General features: G+C 38.2%; 2 protein-coding genes across 2 annotated transcripts; both read right to left on the bottom strand.

Annotated features, from left to right (window-relative positions):
• Positions 1 to 1,015: 1,015 nt before the first annotated feature.
• Positions 1,016 to 4,659, bottom strand: cdaa (cytidine deaminase a). The gene is made up of 4 exons (XM_036591666.1): positions 4,386 to 4,659; positions 1,947 to 2,058; positions 1,759 to 1,816; positions 1,016 to 1,598 (listed from the first exon to the last, which is right to left on the bottom strand). The coding sequence occupies exons 1-4, from the start codon at positions 4,642 to 4,644 to the stop codon at positions 1,428 to 1,430; spliced, it is 600 nt and encodes a 199-aa protein (XP_036447559.1). The 5' UTR covers positions 4,645 to 4,659; the 3' UTR covers positions 1,016 to 1,427.
• Positions 4,660 to 7,291: 2,632 nt separating this feature from the next.
• Positions 7,292 to 15,911, bottom strand: LOC118822340 (trypsin-3). Its single transcript, XM_036591317.1, has 6 exons — positions 15,366 to 15,911; positions 14,956 to 15,048; positions 12,985 to 13,135; positions 10,411 to 10,552; positions 9,735 to 9,992; positions 7,292 to 8,404 (listed from the first exon to the last, which is right to left on the bottom strand). The coding sequence occupies exons 2-6, from the start codon at positions 15,032 to 15,034 to the stop codon at positions 8,249 to 8,251; spliced, it is 786 nt and encodes a 261-aa protein (XP_036447210.1). The 5' UTR covers positions 15,035 to 15,048; positions 15,366 to 15,911; the 3' UTR covers positions 7,292 to 8,248.
• Positions 15,912 to 17,458: the final 1,547 nt, after the last annotated feature.

Raw genomic sequence — 17,458 nt, 5'->3', positions numbered from 1 at the left:
AAAGGTTAAGAGAAATTAGAGAGCACTGTCCCACGTAAAATCTTCTCAGAGGCCTTGGTTCTGGTCTTTATATTAAGTCTGTAGCATCAACAGTCAGAAAATACAAGTAACTTGCAGTGGTGACTGTTACAGGCCCGACTCTACTGACTCTGTCCCTGGGCCATGATAATAGGATTTGGATTAAACTCTATGGACTTTCTGTATTGCAGTGAGGGTAGCTAGCCTGATGCTGGCAGTAGTGGTATGGTGCAGCAGTTAGCAGGGTTGTCTCAGTGCAGGGGTTACATGTTTGTAGGATCACCAAGGTAAATTACATGTTCACTTCTAATATGATTAAAGTCACACTAAATCCCAATATAAATCTGGCTCAGATATGGTTCTAGGGCGTAGCCAAGAGGTGTCCACCGGTGGCCAGTGCCACTCCAGAAGGAAGCATGGCTACCTCTCTGGTCACCCCAGTTGTGGAAAGTGAGACTATAAGTCAGACAGTCAGCCATCATCAATAAAGCATCAATTATGCTTATGCCACTGGGCTACCAGTCAGAGTTATATCACAAGTAATTTTATAATTGGTGTATGTTGCTGTGATACATTAATTTGCTCAGCAAACGGGCGAATGAATGTGCACTGGGTCCCTTCAGCAGTGCTGCTCTGTGAGCTACACTATTAAATCGCTATTAAATAATACGATAAGTTCATTTTCAAAGATTTGTCAGCTATAAGCAAGTATCATGCTAACTAAATACTTTTTTACAGTTGAATGAATGTATGTGTTTTAGGTTACCTTATACAATGCTGTCTGAATAGCTTTCTAACCATAAGACTCATGAATTAATGTACATCATCAAATACATCATTTCCTAATGAATGACTGAAATGCATGAATGTTTCAGACATTACATCAATATGATTTTATCTTTCAGTTTACTTTCTACAATAATTATACTGATGTAATATTTTATTCATGTGGAAATGAAGAACAGATTTAATCACGTACAGAGAAAAAAACAACACATCACTTTTTATGTCATTTTAATACAGTAGCACAATTTTATTTGGGTGTTTTATTTTATTTATTTCCTAGCAGTGTACCAACCTAATAAATATAAGTGTAGAGGTAAAAAGCAAGTTACAGATAACAGTAAATTCCGAGAGAACTCAAGATACAAGTAGCTAATCATCTCAAAATCAGCAGCCCTCATTGGTCAGTTTCTGTGTTTGGGCTCAAAAAAAGAACCACGCAATGCATTAATAAGACAGGTGAATGGTGTTCGGTGGGGGCCTGTAAGAAGGTTTTGTTTAATGGCCTCCTAAAAGATTAGGAACACCACTGCTTTTACCTCAGCATATACAAGCAAATAATAGTAATTTAATGATATTTTAATATGATACATAGACCTGTAAGATAGGAACCTGTAACGGATGATTTACTCTTGGTTTTGTTTTTCTAGATAACATGTTTTTTGGTTCTCAACAGGAACTGCTTTCTTCCTTTTCAGGTCATTAGGGCCAAAGGACTCTGGAAGGAGCTCCTCTACTGTCATCTTTATGAAAGTCCCATCCAGCTTCGATAAATAAACATCCCACTCCAGGCCAAACTGCAAGTAAAGGAAGACCCCACAAGTGTCACTCAGAGTTATAGGTTACAGGTTACAGCTCTGTGGGGTTTTATTACATTTGAGAATGTTGGGCTGTCCAGAAGAAGCAGAAATGTGTCCTGCATTTACTGCACGATCAACTAACATAATGGAAACTAACCTCTCTCAGAAATTGTCTGCAACCACCACACGGTGAGATATAGCGGTCCACCATGTCACTAAGGAAGATGAAGGAAGATGATCAATTAAACAGTCCAAGACACATGAAAACAGCATTTAAGTATCATATCATTGTAATCTGTATCATCATGATCGTGTCATATCATCACAATGAGGTTGAATTAACACCTTGCTACAGCAATGGCCTTGAAATCTTTATGTCCCTCTGACACGGCTTTGGAGATCGCAGTCCTCTCAGCGCAGATACCAAGATTGTAGCAGGCGTTTTCTATATTGCATCCTGTAGAGGGAGCAAGAAAAATGATCCTAGATTTCAGCAACTCAACCAAAAATACAGCATTGACTATGAAAATACAGTCACAATGACACACGGCTCAGTGATTAAGCCTTTGATTCAAACTGATTCCAGTTCATAGCAGGATATACTTAAAGTCAAATTCCATTATATTTAAAATATCTGGACAATTAAATGGTTTAGATGTAAACGCAGTCATTCAGAGTGGTTTGATGTGAAATGCTTAATAGGTAAATGGACCAAGTGGTGGTAATAGCAACGTCTGTAGTGTTTAAAGCTAACTCACAGAGAACCATTGCGATGAATGGAGATGAATATGCTTCTTGATGCCTGAGAAATTGTTTTACAAGGGTTTTGAGCTGAGCTATAAATGGCTAGATTTGCATTGTACACATAGTGACCCCTGGTTCCTATCACCACCACTGTAAAGAAATTGAAGTAAGTTTCTCTATGATGAACCATTTCACATCAAACCAATTATGCAGAAATTTTAAAAAAGTCTCTTGTATGATCTCATATTGTGTTGTTTCTTGCCTGTGGTATGATCTCATTTTCAGTTTACAGTAATTTTTTCATTATTATGTCAACATCTATCACATGACACTCAACAAATCAGTGGTGGTCTGGTACGTTATTTGATTAAACTTACAGAGATGATTAAAAATATATTTACATTTTCTGAAATATATTTAGTATTTCACTAAATATATTTCAGTTAGAGGCTGCTTAGTTGTAGAAGAGCTAACAGTGTTTGTCCAGGAGAACACTGAGAGCGCATGACAGTAAAGCAACACTATGTTTAAAAACAAGTAATCTAATGTGGCGTGCCTCAATTTAGTTTCATGTACCAATACAATGTAGAAATGGTACAGAAATAAAAGTAAAACAATCAGCTTTACTGTCATTTGTCACTTTTCTCTGTGCCTGATTGTATTTCCTCAGCTGTTCACTCACAATGGACCCATTGTACACCACCAGCATTTGGAGGAATAATATAAGTCACATTTGTGTCAATCATTAACGCTGAATAGTTTTATGCTACAAATGAGTCTTTAGAACTTTCCTTTGGGAAACATTCAGGGATTTGTCGTGTTTAGAATTATTCTTGCTGGAAATGTCAAAGTTGCTCTGAAGCTACATAGCTTTGTTATCTAGAACAAGTGCCGGCACCAGGTCTTACATGTATTCTCAATTTCCTTATGCTGTGTTATTTACATTTTATACAGCAGTTCCAGTCATCCAATCTGATTGGTTAAAAAAGAGTTCTATCCAGTGTTATTACATCTGATAACAGCAGGTTTTTGTCATCATACTTCATCGTTCCACTCACCGCCAGCTGCAAAGTAACAACAATAGCTGTTCATGCAAAGCTGCTGGAACTACTTTTTTGGAGGAAGAGATTGTTTTCAGAGTGAATTAATGTGAAATGGTTCACTGTAGAGAAGCTTACCGTCTCACATTTCTTTACAGTGGTGATAGGAACCAGGTGTCACAATGTCTAAAACAATAATATAGCCATTTTGTTTACTATCCAAAACCACCAGTGAACCTAAATATGTCTTTTGAGTTTTGTGTATACTAGTAAGATAGGGGTAAATGCCATTGTTTTGCCTTCATGTACCACCCCACTGTGAATGTGTTAAAAAAAAACCCCACAAATATAGTAACTGAGCAGCATTTTAGTGATAGTAATAATAATACAGAAATTGTAATATGTGATTTACTTTCCAACACAACCAGTGAACCTACACGTGTCTTCTGAGTTTCTGTACGTAATGTTGAAAATGTTAAAATAGTTGGAAAGTTTCCTTTGGGGTCAATTTTGCCTCACAGCACTGCATTTTAGAGGCATTAAAGACTTCAGACGTCTGGTTCCTTTCACCACCACTGTGAACAATTCTCGCGCTGACGTTTTTCTATAATGAAGCGTTTCACACCAAACCACTTGGAAAGACTTTATTTACATCTAAACCATTTAATTGTGCAGACCATTTTGAACTGACAGCAGTAAATAAGTGAGAATAGGTAGAATTAAAGGCATTAAGGTCTTCTGGATGTCTGGTTCCTATCGCCACCACTGTGAACAATTTGAATAATAAGTTTCTCTACAAGGGATCATTTCACATCAAACTACTCTGAATGACTGTTTACATGATTATGATTTTTTAAACATTGACAAATACCTCTGCAGCAGCCAAATTACAGCCAGCGATGTTATTCCTGTTAACACATGACCTTGAGTGCCCTATTCCTTAAGTAAATGTTTGAGACATCTGTTGTGATTGAGTCTCTAGAATCTTAATGCTCCTCACCAGTAAAGACAGCTCCATCAGTCGTAAGCAGCGCTGCTCCTACTCTGAACTTGCTGTATGGACTGTAGGAGAATTTTTTAGCTTCCTGAGATTTGGTAATCAGATCTTGTGGGCTCCAGTTGGCTTCCGCCATGACGATGTCGTCCAGTGACTGTGTCCCAGCCACCACGTACTCCAGACTCTCCAGGCACTGTCTTAAGTACGTGTGAATGTGTGTGTGGGGAGGGTGCGTGAGGGTGTGTGGCTGCACTGCTGACATAATAATTACAGGAAAGTGTGTTCCAACATTACTCAGCAGATGTTTCCACATAGCTGCTGTACTAAAAGAGCACTGTATGAGGTTAAGGTGCCCTTTATTTTCTGTCTGACCTCTATAAACAGTTGTATGCAGAAGTTTGAAAATGTCTGGTCAAATGGCATGGTTGATTTTCTAAGTGAAAATAAGTAAACACATCCTCCACAGGGAATGTAAATATGGCACTTTACTGCAAATTTTAGTGCACAATTTCTATTTATTTGCTGAGTTCAACATTTTGGAAATAAAACATACGATATAAAATGTGCTGTAACTTTTACACAGGCCGCATTTTAGGTTTTATATTTTCCCAATATGTTAAATTCAGCAAATTAACAGTAATTGTGCCATAAATGTGGAGAAGTGTGTTTTCTGTAGAGGATGTATCACATAGAAAATCAACAAAACGTGTCATTTGACCAAGGATGTCCAAATGTTTTGCATACGACTGCACCTATAGCAAAGTTGACCTGCTTTTCAGTGGTCATCAGTAGATAACCAGTACAAGTGGGGGTGGACAGCTATAACAATGTGCCAAATCTTGTGGCCGAGATGAAGAATTGGTGGCCAGAATAATAGAAACATGTTTATTACATTGTATTTGCAATTAATGAGTATGTATTGCTTTGAAAAAGGATATTTATTAAAATCCTTACATTATTGAATAACATTGCCATTGTAGTGACTGTGCTGGTCCTCCCTACCGAGCCTGCCCACTCTGACATCATCCGTTCATCCGAGTTATTTCATTAGAAACTGTTTAGTTGCTGCAATCACAGCCTTGCAGTGTAACAGCAGCTTTATTTTAAGGGGCCTTATCTTGAAACACTGAATTCTCCTCACTTTTATGTAGTCCTCACATCATGTAGTCCTAAAGTCCTCACTTTTAAGACTTTAATGTGGGATGTAATCACAGATAAATTTCAAAATGTCAGTCCACGAAGTCCATAAATGAAAACTAACAGCCTCTTTTATATGTACTTTTTTTGTGGTGTCACAGAAGACAATCTATTTTCATATATCCACCTGGTCAGCCTGTAGCCCTTTAGCTCCGCCCATTTAAGCTGAAGTTATGTGTTTCAGCCCAGCTTTTTTGAATAAGACACAATACAGGGCAGATGATCAGAACAGAGGTCATTTACATATAACAGCCTTAGAAGCACAGTAACAAAAACAGCCTGTTCAATTTTAAAGAATATAGAATGTGAAACATTAAACCTGGGGCACCAGGCAATGTTTACCTCTGAGTATAACAAAGGAAATTACTTTGTCCTCTTCATGCTTGAAAGCCTCTTCTTACTAATGATACAGAATATCGAATGAGGAACTCATAGTTTATGACACAGAAGCATGAAGCAAGACCTGCTTGTTGGTATCATCCACAGCTTCATCATCTCTGCGTCATTACTTGATCATTAGTAATGTGACAGTAACAGAGACCAGCCCAGTATGAGTGTGGATAGGCACCAAAGGCTTTGATCTCTCTGATTTTATGTCCATTTTTGTTTTAGTTATGTTTAATTATTGCTCAGTGTTATGACAGTTTGCTTTAGCATCTTGAGTGGTTAATGCCTCCCTTACAGAAAGCTATTACACAAAATGGTTATGAATATGATACCTGATGTCTGAGACATAGTTTAGCAGTAGGTCATTACATGGATCATTCTACGGAACAAAGTTTCTGACTTTTAACTGACTCGGAGTTTAGACTTAAATTCTTTTGCTTTGAGTGACCCTATACCTCAGTTATGTTTATTATATTAAAATAAATGATTGAACATTTCATTTTGTCACTGTCAAACCTATTATAGCACTACTGAAACACTACCAAATGTATTACCTGTATTATAGAAATTTGGACTGTTTTTAAATAAACAAGTGTATTGTGTAAATGGGAAACGGTTTATTTGGACGGTCCACTGTAGATGCTCAGTCTATTTACTAACTTTCAACTAAATACCTATTAAATGCAACTGACCTTGAAGTTGTGTCTGAAAGATTCTATTAAATCTGTTCCTTGACACTAATCTCAAGGCAAAACCTATGCCCACTCCTAAACCTAATCTTGACCATAATGCTGTTGAACATCAATTTGGTATCACCAAAAGTTTGTTAATAATAGGCGTAACTGTAGATCTATAGGGGACCATCCAAATGAAGTGTGACTTATAAATGTTGTTAAAGTTTCAAGACATGCTACTCACCTCCCACTTCATATAGTTCATTTAAATATGCCCTGTTTTGAATTTACTGTTTCTGTGTTGCCACAGGAACAAACTCATTTGCATTCAGCCAACAGTAGGTTGGCCCCACCCACTCACACTGACACTGTTTCAGCTCAGACTGTTTCTTTAATAAGGCACAATACAGGGCAGCCAATCAGAACTGCTCATTTACATACATCTTAAAGGCACAGTAACAAAAACAGTCTGTTTAGTTCTAATTTATAAAGAGAGATCGAAAGATAGTCATGTAAGAATTAATTAAGACTATTTTTGATACAGAAAATCACACAAATGTAAAAAAAAGGCCAGAGGGGAAAAACTAAAATGAAAAATATGAGCCCATCAATGGATTAAACAAGTGGATATATATATATATATATATATATATATATATATATATATAGACATCAAAGGTTTCTCTACAAATTGATGGCTTTTGGAAGAAAATCTTTACCAATTCAAATTATATTACCATGGTAAACCAAGCAAACATGAAGCTGATACGTGTTTTGCCTGCATAACCGCCAGTGCTATGAATGTTAGCAAATTTTCTATATAAACTTAATTTTGGACCCCATAAAATCAGTCTACCAATTAGTCTCAATTCACTAGTCCATGCTCCGCCCACAAACGCGTTCTAGACCTCTGAAGTCCTGTCGTCATTTGGTACTTGATATCATGTTCACATTAGGAAGTCCGGTTCTAAGCTGGTTCCTTTATGGCAAAAATAAATGCATTTTGTGGTAAACAAAAATGTCAAGTCAATACATTCTCCTAAATGTTGCTAGATCCTCTGAATCGTGAATTTTTACTTTTAATTTCTACATACATGCTACAATCTATCATTAAGCTTCAACGCTATTATATGCCAACAGCAACTGCTCAAACTGTAGCTACTTCTGTCAAAGCAATTTAACTACCTCTCTTGACAAAGCGTGCTAGTTTTTTGGTAGGTTTGCTGGTCAATTCAGGGTGCAGCAGTGTCATCTGGCATGTAGCAACAGTCTTATATAAAAGAGAACAGCTCCTTAACAACTTTGTTATTCAAAGGATCCGCCAACAATTCTGACTCATCTGACTCATTTTGCTCACTCTAGAACAGAGAGACAGTGTGAATGACTTTGTTTACATCTTAAGGATTAAATTATGCAGACATTTTGGACTTGAGTGTTTTAACAAAAATTGGGTTGTGTGCTACAGTCTCTCACTGTGTTAAATGGAATTTTTGCCTGCATTCTGTAAAGCTTGTCTGACCTGGCAACAGTATCTATGATAAAAAATGCATTTGGGCGGGGCATGGATAGGTCAATTAGCCCCCCATTCCTTCACTTCTTTTCTCAGGGTTAGGGGTCGTTTAAGTTGATGAATCCACTGATCCACTTGATGTAGCTCCTCACTCTGGTGTAGACGCCCGGGTAGTAGGGATTGGCACAGCCTATTCCCCAGGACACAATGCCTTCCAGATTGCCATTGCATATCAGGGGTCCACCTGAGTCACCCTGTGAACAAGCAGCATAAATGAATCCACCGAGCAACAAAAGTGTTTTGGAAGTCTACCTGGAAAAAGGAAAGGCATATAAATATAGTCTATTTCCAGGTAACTGTATTGTCTTGATTGGCATGGCTTACTTGTTGTTGAACCTTCTTTTTTAAAGCCAGTGTGGTGCTCAGATTGAATGTGGGTCAATGACATACGCAAAGAAACAGGCCTTCCTAAACACGTAATCATTTAACAAGAACTTTGCTAGAACATCTAATACCACTGCTAATTAAGGATGTAAAGCAGTATTCCAGTGTTCACTTAATGTCTACCTGTTGATTACTAAAGACAATTTCAATTTCACACTTCCCTTCACTTAGAAAACACAGAAAACCTTTTGACTCGGAACTCACAAGCAGTGTCATCCTCAGACACTTGACCTGCTGCTTGTATATGGTTTTATGGAAGCACATGCTTCCATTTTTATCAGTCCAACGGGGAAAAAAAATTGAAAAAAGCTAAATGCTTCCAAGTCTTGCACAGAAGCAACACATCTAAAGAGAGCAAGATCATCTTCCTGCACATCACGGCAAAAACAGCGATTTATGGTTGCATATGATTGCAGGCAAATGGTCCTTTCCCTGATATCTCGGTCAGAAGTGCGGCTGTTGCGACTCCATCCCTAAAGGTGGAGTAGGTGATTTATCTTAGAAACTTTTTTGTTATAAAGTACTCTTTACATCCCCATAGCAATCAATAAATCAAATGCTCTGGCAATAAAAAGAAAGAAATGTTATCTGTAGAAGCCACAGGACTGTAAAAACCCACCCAATCATTTCGTTCGGACTGAATGTTATGATTGGATGGCCTACCTGCCTGTCTGCCTACTAATCTGAAGTTCAAACTTTTGTCTCATGTTCAGTTAACCAGTTTACTTGCTTGCTTTTTAGAAATTCTCATATTAATCAAAAACGGCGGCCTGTGGTCAGCCACTATGTGTGTTGGACTATCAATTCTGTTTTTGTGATGTGTTTGGACATCTTCGTCAACGTGTAACATCAGAAAACTGTCACGTCATCAAAGTTGCTTGAGCTGAGGTGATCATCAGGTGATCAGCCCTAACCCTAACCCTAACCCTAACCACACAAACAATACATATATTGACCAATGATATCACTGCAAACTGAACTTATCACTTGTATTTATGACTTTTGACAGTCATACGAAAGTAACTTCCTTGTTGTAAACCTGGAAATTCATGAGTTTATGAGGATCATCTGGACACATGTTGAGTGATTAAACCCACTAGATTGTCTAGCGATAGCCAGAAATCTAGCATGCGTGCCTACCTGGCAGGAGTCTTTGCCTCCAAAGCGAGAGCCCGCACAGATCATGTTGTCATTGACCCTCACGCTATAGTACATCTGGCAGTTGGGAATGAAGTCCACATCCACGGCTCGCAGCACTGGTGACAGGTAGAAGCTGTAGATGCGCGTGACCCCCCAGCCAGACACAGTGCAGCTGGTGCTGGAGTCCAGAGAAGCTGTGTCCGCGTCCGGGAGAGGAGCCGGCTGCACATAAGCGTTCAATAAGGCTGGACGACTCAGCTGTGAACACAACAACGACCTTTACTTACAGAGCTGAGTGAGGAATTAATTGTTTTCAATAATAATAATAATAATAATAATAATAATAATAGTAATATGCTAAGCCTGTGCTGCTTCACAGCTTTTCGGTAATACATTGGAAGGTAATAGGCAATAAAAAAAGTATTTAATTTTTGGATGTGTCTTCAATGATGAATGGACCTGTAGATGGTTCCAGAATGACTGAGAAAGCTAAAGCTGTATAACATCAACAACGAATTTATACAGAAATTAATATTCCAAGTTAAACACAGTATCATGTTGTTTATTATTGTATGTGTGTTGTCCAAACTTAAGAGTGGTAATGTACAGTTAGTAGTGCTTTTGAAATGTCTGCTTTCCTTCATTCTGAATTGTGCTGGTGTCTTGCCATACTCACCTTGAGGAGCATGATGTCACCATTATAGGTTTTAGAGTTGTAGGTAGGATTGAGTACGATTCTGGAAACATTGTATACTTGCTCATACCCGTCCTCGACAGCCAGGTTGTGCTCACTCAAAACCACCTGAATGACATTGCTCCTGTCCAATAGAGAGCATATAATATTGTTAGGCAAGTCCCATGACCCAACCTGTAATCTGGACCAGATATCCTTTTAGAGAGTCTTACAACTTCTAATGTTACCATCAGGGGGTCAGTTTATATCAAATGCATGCTATTTTCTCATTGCTTATTAAGACATGATTTGTACACCTCTGTTTTCACATTTGAATCATGGCATCTACAGATTCTGATCCCCTTTTATGCATTGATGTGATTTCTAGAGCTTTGTAAATATTAGAACTCTTTTTTATCAGTGTTGTCAGGTAATCCAGTGCTGTCATTTTGATTTTGTTCATCTGTAATTAAGACTTCAAACGTTTCATAATGAGGAAAACAATTATTTTTTTAAATAAAAGAGTTTAATAAAGTTCAGTCCCCTGTCCATACAGTACAAATATGGAAACACAAAAAAATCTGTTTTGAATGAACTGTTTTTGTGATGTCACACAATTCAATGGATTTACAAATCTGCCTATTTTGTGTACAGCGGTTTAGCCCTGCCCATTTATGTTGAAGTGATAAGGAGTGTTTCAGTCCAGACTGCTTTAGGAAAGATGCACAAGACGGGGCAGCCAATCAGAGCAGAAGTATTTACCAACCCAATTCCAAAAAAGTTGGGACACTGTGTAAAATGTAAATAAATGTAAATAAAAACAGAATGCAATGATTTGTAAATCTCATAGAAACATATTTTATTCACAATAGAACATAGAACACATATCAGATGTTGAACGCATCTTAAAAAAGTTGGGACAGGGCCACATCTACCGTTGTGTAGCATCCCCTCTTCTTTTAACAACAGTCTGTAAACATCCGGGAAGTGAGGAGACCAACTGCTGGAGTTTTGGGAGAGGAATGTTGTCCCATTCTTGTCTGATATAGGATTCTAGCTGCTCAACTGTCCTGGGTCTTCTTTGCTGGATTTTTCATTTCATGATGCGCCAAATGTTTTCTATTGGTGAAAGGTCTGGACTGCAGGCCAGTTCAGCACCTGGACTCTTCTTCTGTGAAGCCATGCTGTTGGGATGGATGCAGTATGTGGTTTAGCAATGTCTTGCTGAAATAAGCAAGGCCTTCTTTGAAAAAAACACTGTCTGGATGGAACCATATGTTGCCAAAACCTGTATGTATTTCATTCAGCATTAATGGTGCCTTCACAGATGTGCAAGACACCCATGCCGTGTGCAATTATGCTCCCCCATGCCATCACAGATGCTGGCTTTGAACTGTGGGCTAACAACATGCTGGGAGGTCTATAGCCTGGAGCATTCGGTGTCCATTATTTCCAAAAGAATTTCAAATTTTGCCTAATTCCGACAGCAGGACACTTTCCCACTTCGCCTCAGTCCATCTTAAATGAGCTTGACATACGGCTTTTTTTTTTTGCATGATACAGCTTTAACTTGCATTTGTCAATTGCACAGTGAACTATATTCACACACAATGAAATCTGGAAGTGTTCCTGAGCCCATGCAGTGATTCCCAGTCCAGAATCATGCCTGTTTTCAATGCAGTGCCACCTGAGGGCGTGAAGAACAAAAGCATCCAATAGTGACTGTTGGCCTTGTCCCTTGTCCCTACAGGGATTTTTCCAGATTCTCTGAATCTTTTGATGATATTATGTACTGTAGATGCTGGCATATCCAAAGTCTTTGCAATTTTACGTTGATTAACATTTTTCTGAAATTGTTCCACAATTTTTAGACATAGTTTTCGCAGATTTGTGAATCTCTGCCCATCTTTGCTTCGGAGAGACTCTGCCTCTCTAAAATGCTCTTTTTTATACCCAGTCATGGGAGTTAGTTGCAAATTGCTTCTCCAGCTGTTTTTTACTAGTACCACTTACTTTTCCAGCCCTTTGTTGCCCCTGTCCCAACTTTTTTGAGATGCACTGCTGCCATCAAGTTCTAAATGAGTTAAAGTTTTTCATGAAATGGTAAAATGCCTCACTTTCAACACATGTTCTATGTTCTATTGTGAATAAAATATGGGTCTTTGAGATTTGCAAATCATTGCATTCTGTTTTTATTTACATTTATTTACATTTTACACAGCGTCCCAACGTTTTTGGAATTGGGGTTGTACATATATCTTAAAGGCACAGTAACAAAAACAGTCTGTTTAATTCTAAGGGATAAAGAGAGGTTGGAAAATGGAAAATGCAGGAATAAATTCTGACTCTTTTGGTACATAAAACCACACAAACATCAAAAGTGGACCTCAGGAAGAAACAAATACAAGAAAAAATATAGGCTATGACTCATTTAAATAGAGGTGAGTACATACAAGGAGAAGTAAGCTCACTTAGGAAAAATATGGAAAACGCTCTTTGTCATCTTTATAGTGTAATTTTGCTGAATTTTGTTGAATATGGCTACTTTGAGACTGTGCTCTTAACTGCAGTACTCACGGTCTCCAGCAGTGGGCAGCAGACACCACCCACTGTTGGTGAATGAGAGTTCCTCCACAGTAGTGCTGTCTGTCGTATTGAAGAGAGGCCTGGAATTTGATGGAGTGAGGCACGACTTCTTGGCCCCCAATGATCCTTTGGGGCAGTGTGCCTGGTCAGTGAAAGGGGGACTGAAGTTACAAAGTGAATTGTGTAGCAGTGCTATTTATGTGACTACCATAACTTCTACAAGTTTTCAGTCATTGCTGTATGAACATACATCATCTGTCCAAAAGTTTGTGGACACCTTCTTTTGCAACGTTTCTTTGGAAATCAAGTGTATTAACCCCCTTTTTGACCTCTTTGCTGAAGTAACAACCTCTATTCTTCTAGGAAAGCTTCACACTAGATGGTATAACATTGCTGTGAAGATAAGCAAAAAGCATTAGTGAGGTCAGACACTGATATCGGATAACTAGTTCTGGATCACGCCAGCTCATGCCAAAGGTATTGGACGGAGCTTCATCACTCCAGAGAAGGAGAATATAATCCCACCACTCCACAGCCCAATTCTGGGGGGGACTTTATACTCCTCTAGCCAACATTTGCAATCGGGTGCACCTTAAAGTAGCTGAATTCACCTATTAGAACAATATTTGTGGACATAAGGTTGTGTGGAACATGTAGAACAGATAACATCTTCACATATCAGACCAAGTTACTCTTAAATTATTATGGTACATTATCATGAGTTATCTTGGTCATACAGAAGGTTTAGACTGAGAGTAGGCTAAACTCGCAATTCTACATCATTACTGCATTTTTTTCCCCTTTTTTTTTACACCATTTGAAAACACCAGCCTTCCTTTACTGTGAACATTCAGGATGTTTGGACCAAACTGAAACGATCCAAAATCAAATCCTGTTGAATAAACATAAATTAAAGTTAAGAACATTTGTTAACGCTTTACTGTAGGGCAGTGTTCATAAAACTATATAGCAGCTACATAAGCCTTTCATGACAACTGACATAAACCAATGGACTGTACGGATTGGTTCATAACCCAGATTTAGACTAAAATCCTTTTGCTTTGAGTGACCCTGTACCTTAATCATGTTTATTTTATTAAAACAAATGATTAAACATTCCATTTTGTTACTGCCAAAACAATCATAACACTGCTGAAACTTTGCCAAATGTTTCAGTAGTGAGCGTTTCAGTGGTGACCATTTTACCTAATTTTGCAGAGCTCTAAAACGCGAGCCAGTACATGACTAACAACCACAGCTTTGAACAGTTGTGCTTGCATGAAATCATAATGCTTTTCATTAAAACACAAAAAAGTGTGTTTCAGTAGTGACAGGTCTTAATGTTACACACTGATTTTCAGACTTTTGCATTTACTTCAAAACAATGGGATCTAACTGCTCACAATGTGGCAATAATGGGCAGGGATATGTATTATTTTTAGGCTTTCAGACAGACACCCCTCAAAAGAAAGCATATAAATGATTTTGTATATAATTAGCTTATAACTGTCTCGATTAATGCCTTGAGTTTAAATTGATTGTAAAACAATTCTTAAAAATATCTAAGCGCTGAATTCTTCATTGTTTTTTTTAAATATTTTTTACTGAGATACCACAGTTTGAACTAATGCATTAGAGCAATCCATATAAACAATTACAAATGTTCAAACATTAGCATACAAATGTAGCTTTATGTTGGTTGTCATAAAAGGCTTATGCAGATATCATGTAGCTTTACGAATGTTGCCTTCAGAAAAGTGTTACCACATGTTTTTTCCAATGAGGTTTCGTATGACAGAGACTATTTGTTTTGCACAAGCATGTATTTTTGGTGACTTTACTCTTCGTCGGCCTATAACGTAATACCTTGAAAGGATTACATGAAATCAGCCCTCTACACAGAAAGAAAGCAGGATGCCTGGGAATGTGATTTAGCTGTTTAATTTCAAATGAAGCACCTACCTTGGATTGTAAAAGTCAGGGTGAGAAACACTGCACCCCAGATTTGAGCCATATTGCCGACACGAACGGATGAAGACATGAGTGTAGTAAAAGCTGAGTGTCAGAAAAGAATAAACAGCGTCATTTTTATGATTTACAATGACAGCCATGCAGTTCACGGCAACACTGTCTGTTTGCATCTTGCATATATTATTGTCAGCTTGATTTATCACACTATTCGGTTGGAAGTTGGAACTGAAGGCTTTTGTCAGTCAAGTGTAGCTCAATTACAGGAAGTGACAGATGAAAAATGCACAAGTCACCAAATTCCCCATGATCTTAATGTGACTTTCCAGTTTAATGTTGCAGGATTTTCCACAAGATATTTAAAAAAAAATGCCAAAAAAGAACAAAAAAGCTTAATAACTCACCATAGACAGTCTCTTGGTCCTGGGATAAGTGAAGCTGGGACTGCGTGCCCTTCCCTTAAAGCTTTTATAACTGAACCACGTCCTTTTGTGTGCAGCTTTTGTTAGCATGTTGTGTTGTCCCAGAATGAACTGAGGCCACTGCACAGAGCTTGACCCAGTATATGACAAAGCATAAGGGTCCCTCTGCGTCCAGCAAACGATTCTGAGCTTTCTTCTCTTGCACAGTGCCAGCTGTGAGCATGGAAGTCAAAGGCCTGGGGGGGAGGAAAGGCATTGAAGTTTATTGTTGTTATTTGTGGTGCTGCAGGTTTGAGTTACAGTGGCAAAAAATGTCTCTATGGGGAAGGAAGTTGTTACGACAGAGTAAAATAGATAGTATTGTATATATTTTCCCAGCATTCAACTGGTATTTAACTTCAGATTCTGTTAGTTAAGTTTGGCATGTCCTGGATCACGTATGTTTGTGCTAAGAAGACAATGCACCATGGGCAGGTTGCCGCAGCTGTACATTAGTTCAAATGTAGGTTATCTATGATCAGTGTTTTCTAGGTTTAGGTTTGCGCACTACAAAATAAAAACTGGTTTCCCCACAGAAAATAGTTTTAATGTTGAGATTAGTAGATACTAAATGTTCACGCCACCTTCTAAACAGGTGTAAGTGTTGAGGAAACTGACAGAAACCACACAGACAGCACAAAGATGAAAAAACGTGACTTTTTTGGTTAACTAAGCTAAAAACATTGAATGTTTCGCTGTGATTTTACCTAAACTTTTTTTTACCCATTGGAAATGGTTTGAGTCAGGAAATGACCAAATTGTGAGGGACACTTCCCTCCAGTTGAAGAGCCACACAATACACAGTGAAGTCTTTTTTAGATTGAAGGTTTGCACACACTTGTAAGCAGTGCAGTAATCCACCATCCAGAACTCTCTAAAACTTTAAGACACATCTGTTCTGGCCTTCAGCTTCTCTACAGCTAAGGTCTACTCCCAGGTGCTCCATAGTCAATGCATTACGCCTTACCAAGGTTTTTCCTTTGATCAATGTCGAACATTCCCTGTTTATATACAGTCATCTTGCATAGTCTTGCCACTCACTTGCAACCTACCCTCCATCCCAATAGGCCTACTCCTTGCAATAGGCTCTCACTGACTTTCCACAACTATTTCCCCACAGGAGCATGGAAGTGATTAATATCTGATATAATGTCTTTTTCAAACTGCCAGAAAATGTGGGCAAAGTTATTTGTTAGCCAGAGGAATTAAGTAAAATATTTAATATTTCAAAACTGAGTTTGCCCACTGTACATTATGTAGCAAACTACTGTATATCTGTTATACATGACTGCTGATGGAAATGTTCATTACTAGCTAGCAAGCTAAGGGCAACATGGTTATTAAGAACAAAGAAAGAAGGGCAAAGAAGGACCATTTTAAACCTGTGTAAGGTTAAGCCAGACAAAGCACTTCATACAGTTTATGGAAGTTACATGAAATCAGCAGATTAGAGCTGAGCAGCACAAATTCAGCATTATTGTGAATCAATACCTCTGACCTCTGAAGCTGTGCTGTCATTATATAGTTAACGTCATGTCCATATTAGGAACCCCAGGACCAGAAGTTCCTGCCATGGACAAACACAGAAGGACAACACGACTTCAGAGGTCTACTGACCTATTAATGCTTCACATACAAATGTGTTCTTTTGCAGCAACCATTAAAATGGACAGCTTTGCAGGACATTGGCAAAAGTCCCATTCAACTAAATGAATTTAGGTTTAAGTTTCGATTCTCTGCGTAATGCTAAGTTACGTAATGCTACGCAATGCTAAGTCTGAAATGCTACACTACTGAGCTGGATTGTGTTGTTGTAGCTAATTAAAACTAGGCAGGTTGGAAACAACACCAATAAATTTGCCACCACGTTAATGTTAGCTTGATTACATGCAGCCGCTCTGTTGTAAGAGTTTGACCTTTGACATGCATACAAAACAAACAGAATGTGAAATTAATAGCGTTGTCTAAATTGACTGACTGACAAGAACTGAGTTGTGTGCTACAGTTTCTCATTGCGTGTATAAAGGTTGTTCAAC

This window comes from Colossoma macropomum, unplaced genomic scaffold (assembly GCF_904425465.1).
Source record: "Colossoma macropomum unplaced genomic scaffold, Colossoma_macropomum, whole genome shotgun sequence".
In the NCBI taxonomy this organism is placed as follows: Eukaryota; Metazoa; Chordata; class Actinopteri; order Characiformes; family Serrasalmidae; genus Colossoma; species Colossoma macropomum.
This window is presented reverse-complemented; position numbering and strand designations above follow the sequence as displayed.

Coding starts and splice junctions, on each gene's coding strand:
- LOC118822340 (XM_036591317.1), bottom strand. CDS start 15,034: ATGTCTTCATCCGTTCGTGTCGGCAATATGGCTCAAATCTGGGGTGCA. Junction 9,993..10,410: donor GTGACATCATGCTCCTCAAG/GTGAGTATGGCA, acceptor TTGTGTTCACAG/CTGAGTCGTCCAGCCTTATT. Junction 8,405..9,734: donor GAGGCAAAGACTCCTGCCAG/GTAGGCACGCAT, acceptor GCTTGTTCACAG/GGTGACTCAGGTGGACCCCT.
- cdaa (XM_036591666.1), bottom strand. CDS start 4,644: ATGTCAGCAGTGCAGCCACACACCCTCACGCACCCTCCCCACACACAC. Junction 2,059..4,385: donor TGATGGAGCTGTCTTTACTG/GTGAGGAGCATT, acceptor CTCCCTCTACAG/GATGCAATATAGAAAACGCC. Junction 1,599..1,758: donor GCAGACAATTTCTGAGAGAG/GTTAGTTTCCAT, acceptor CTTTACTTGCAG/TTTGGCCTGGAGTGGGATGT.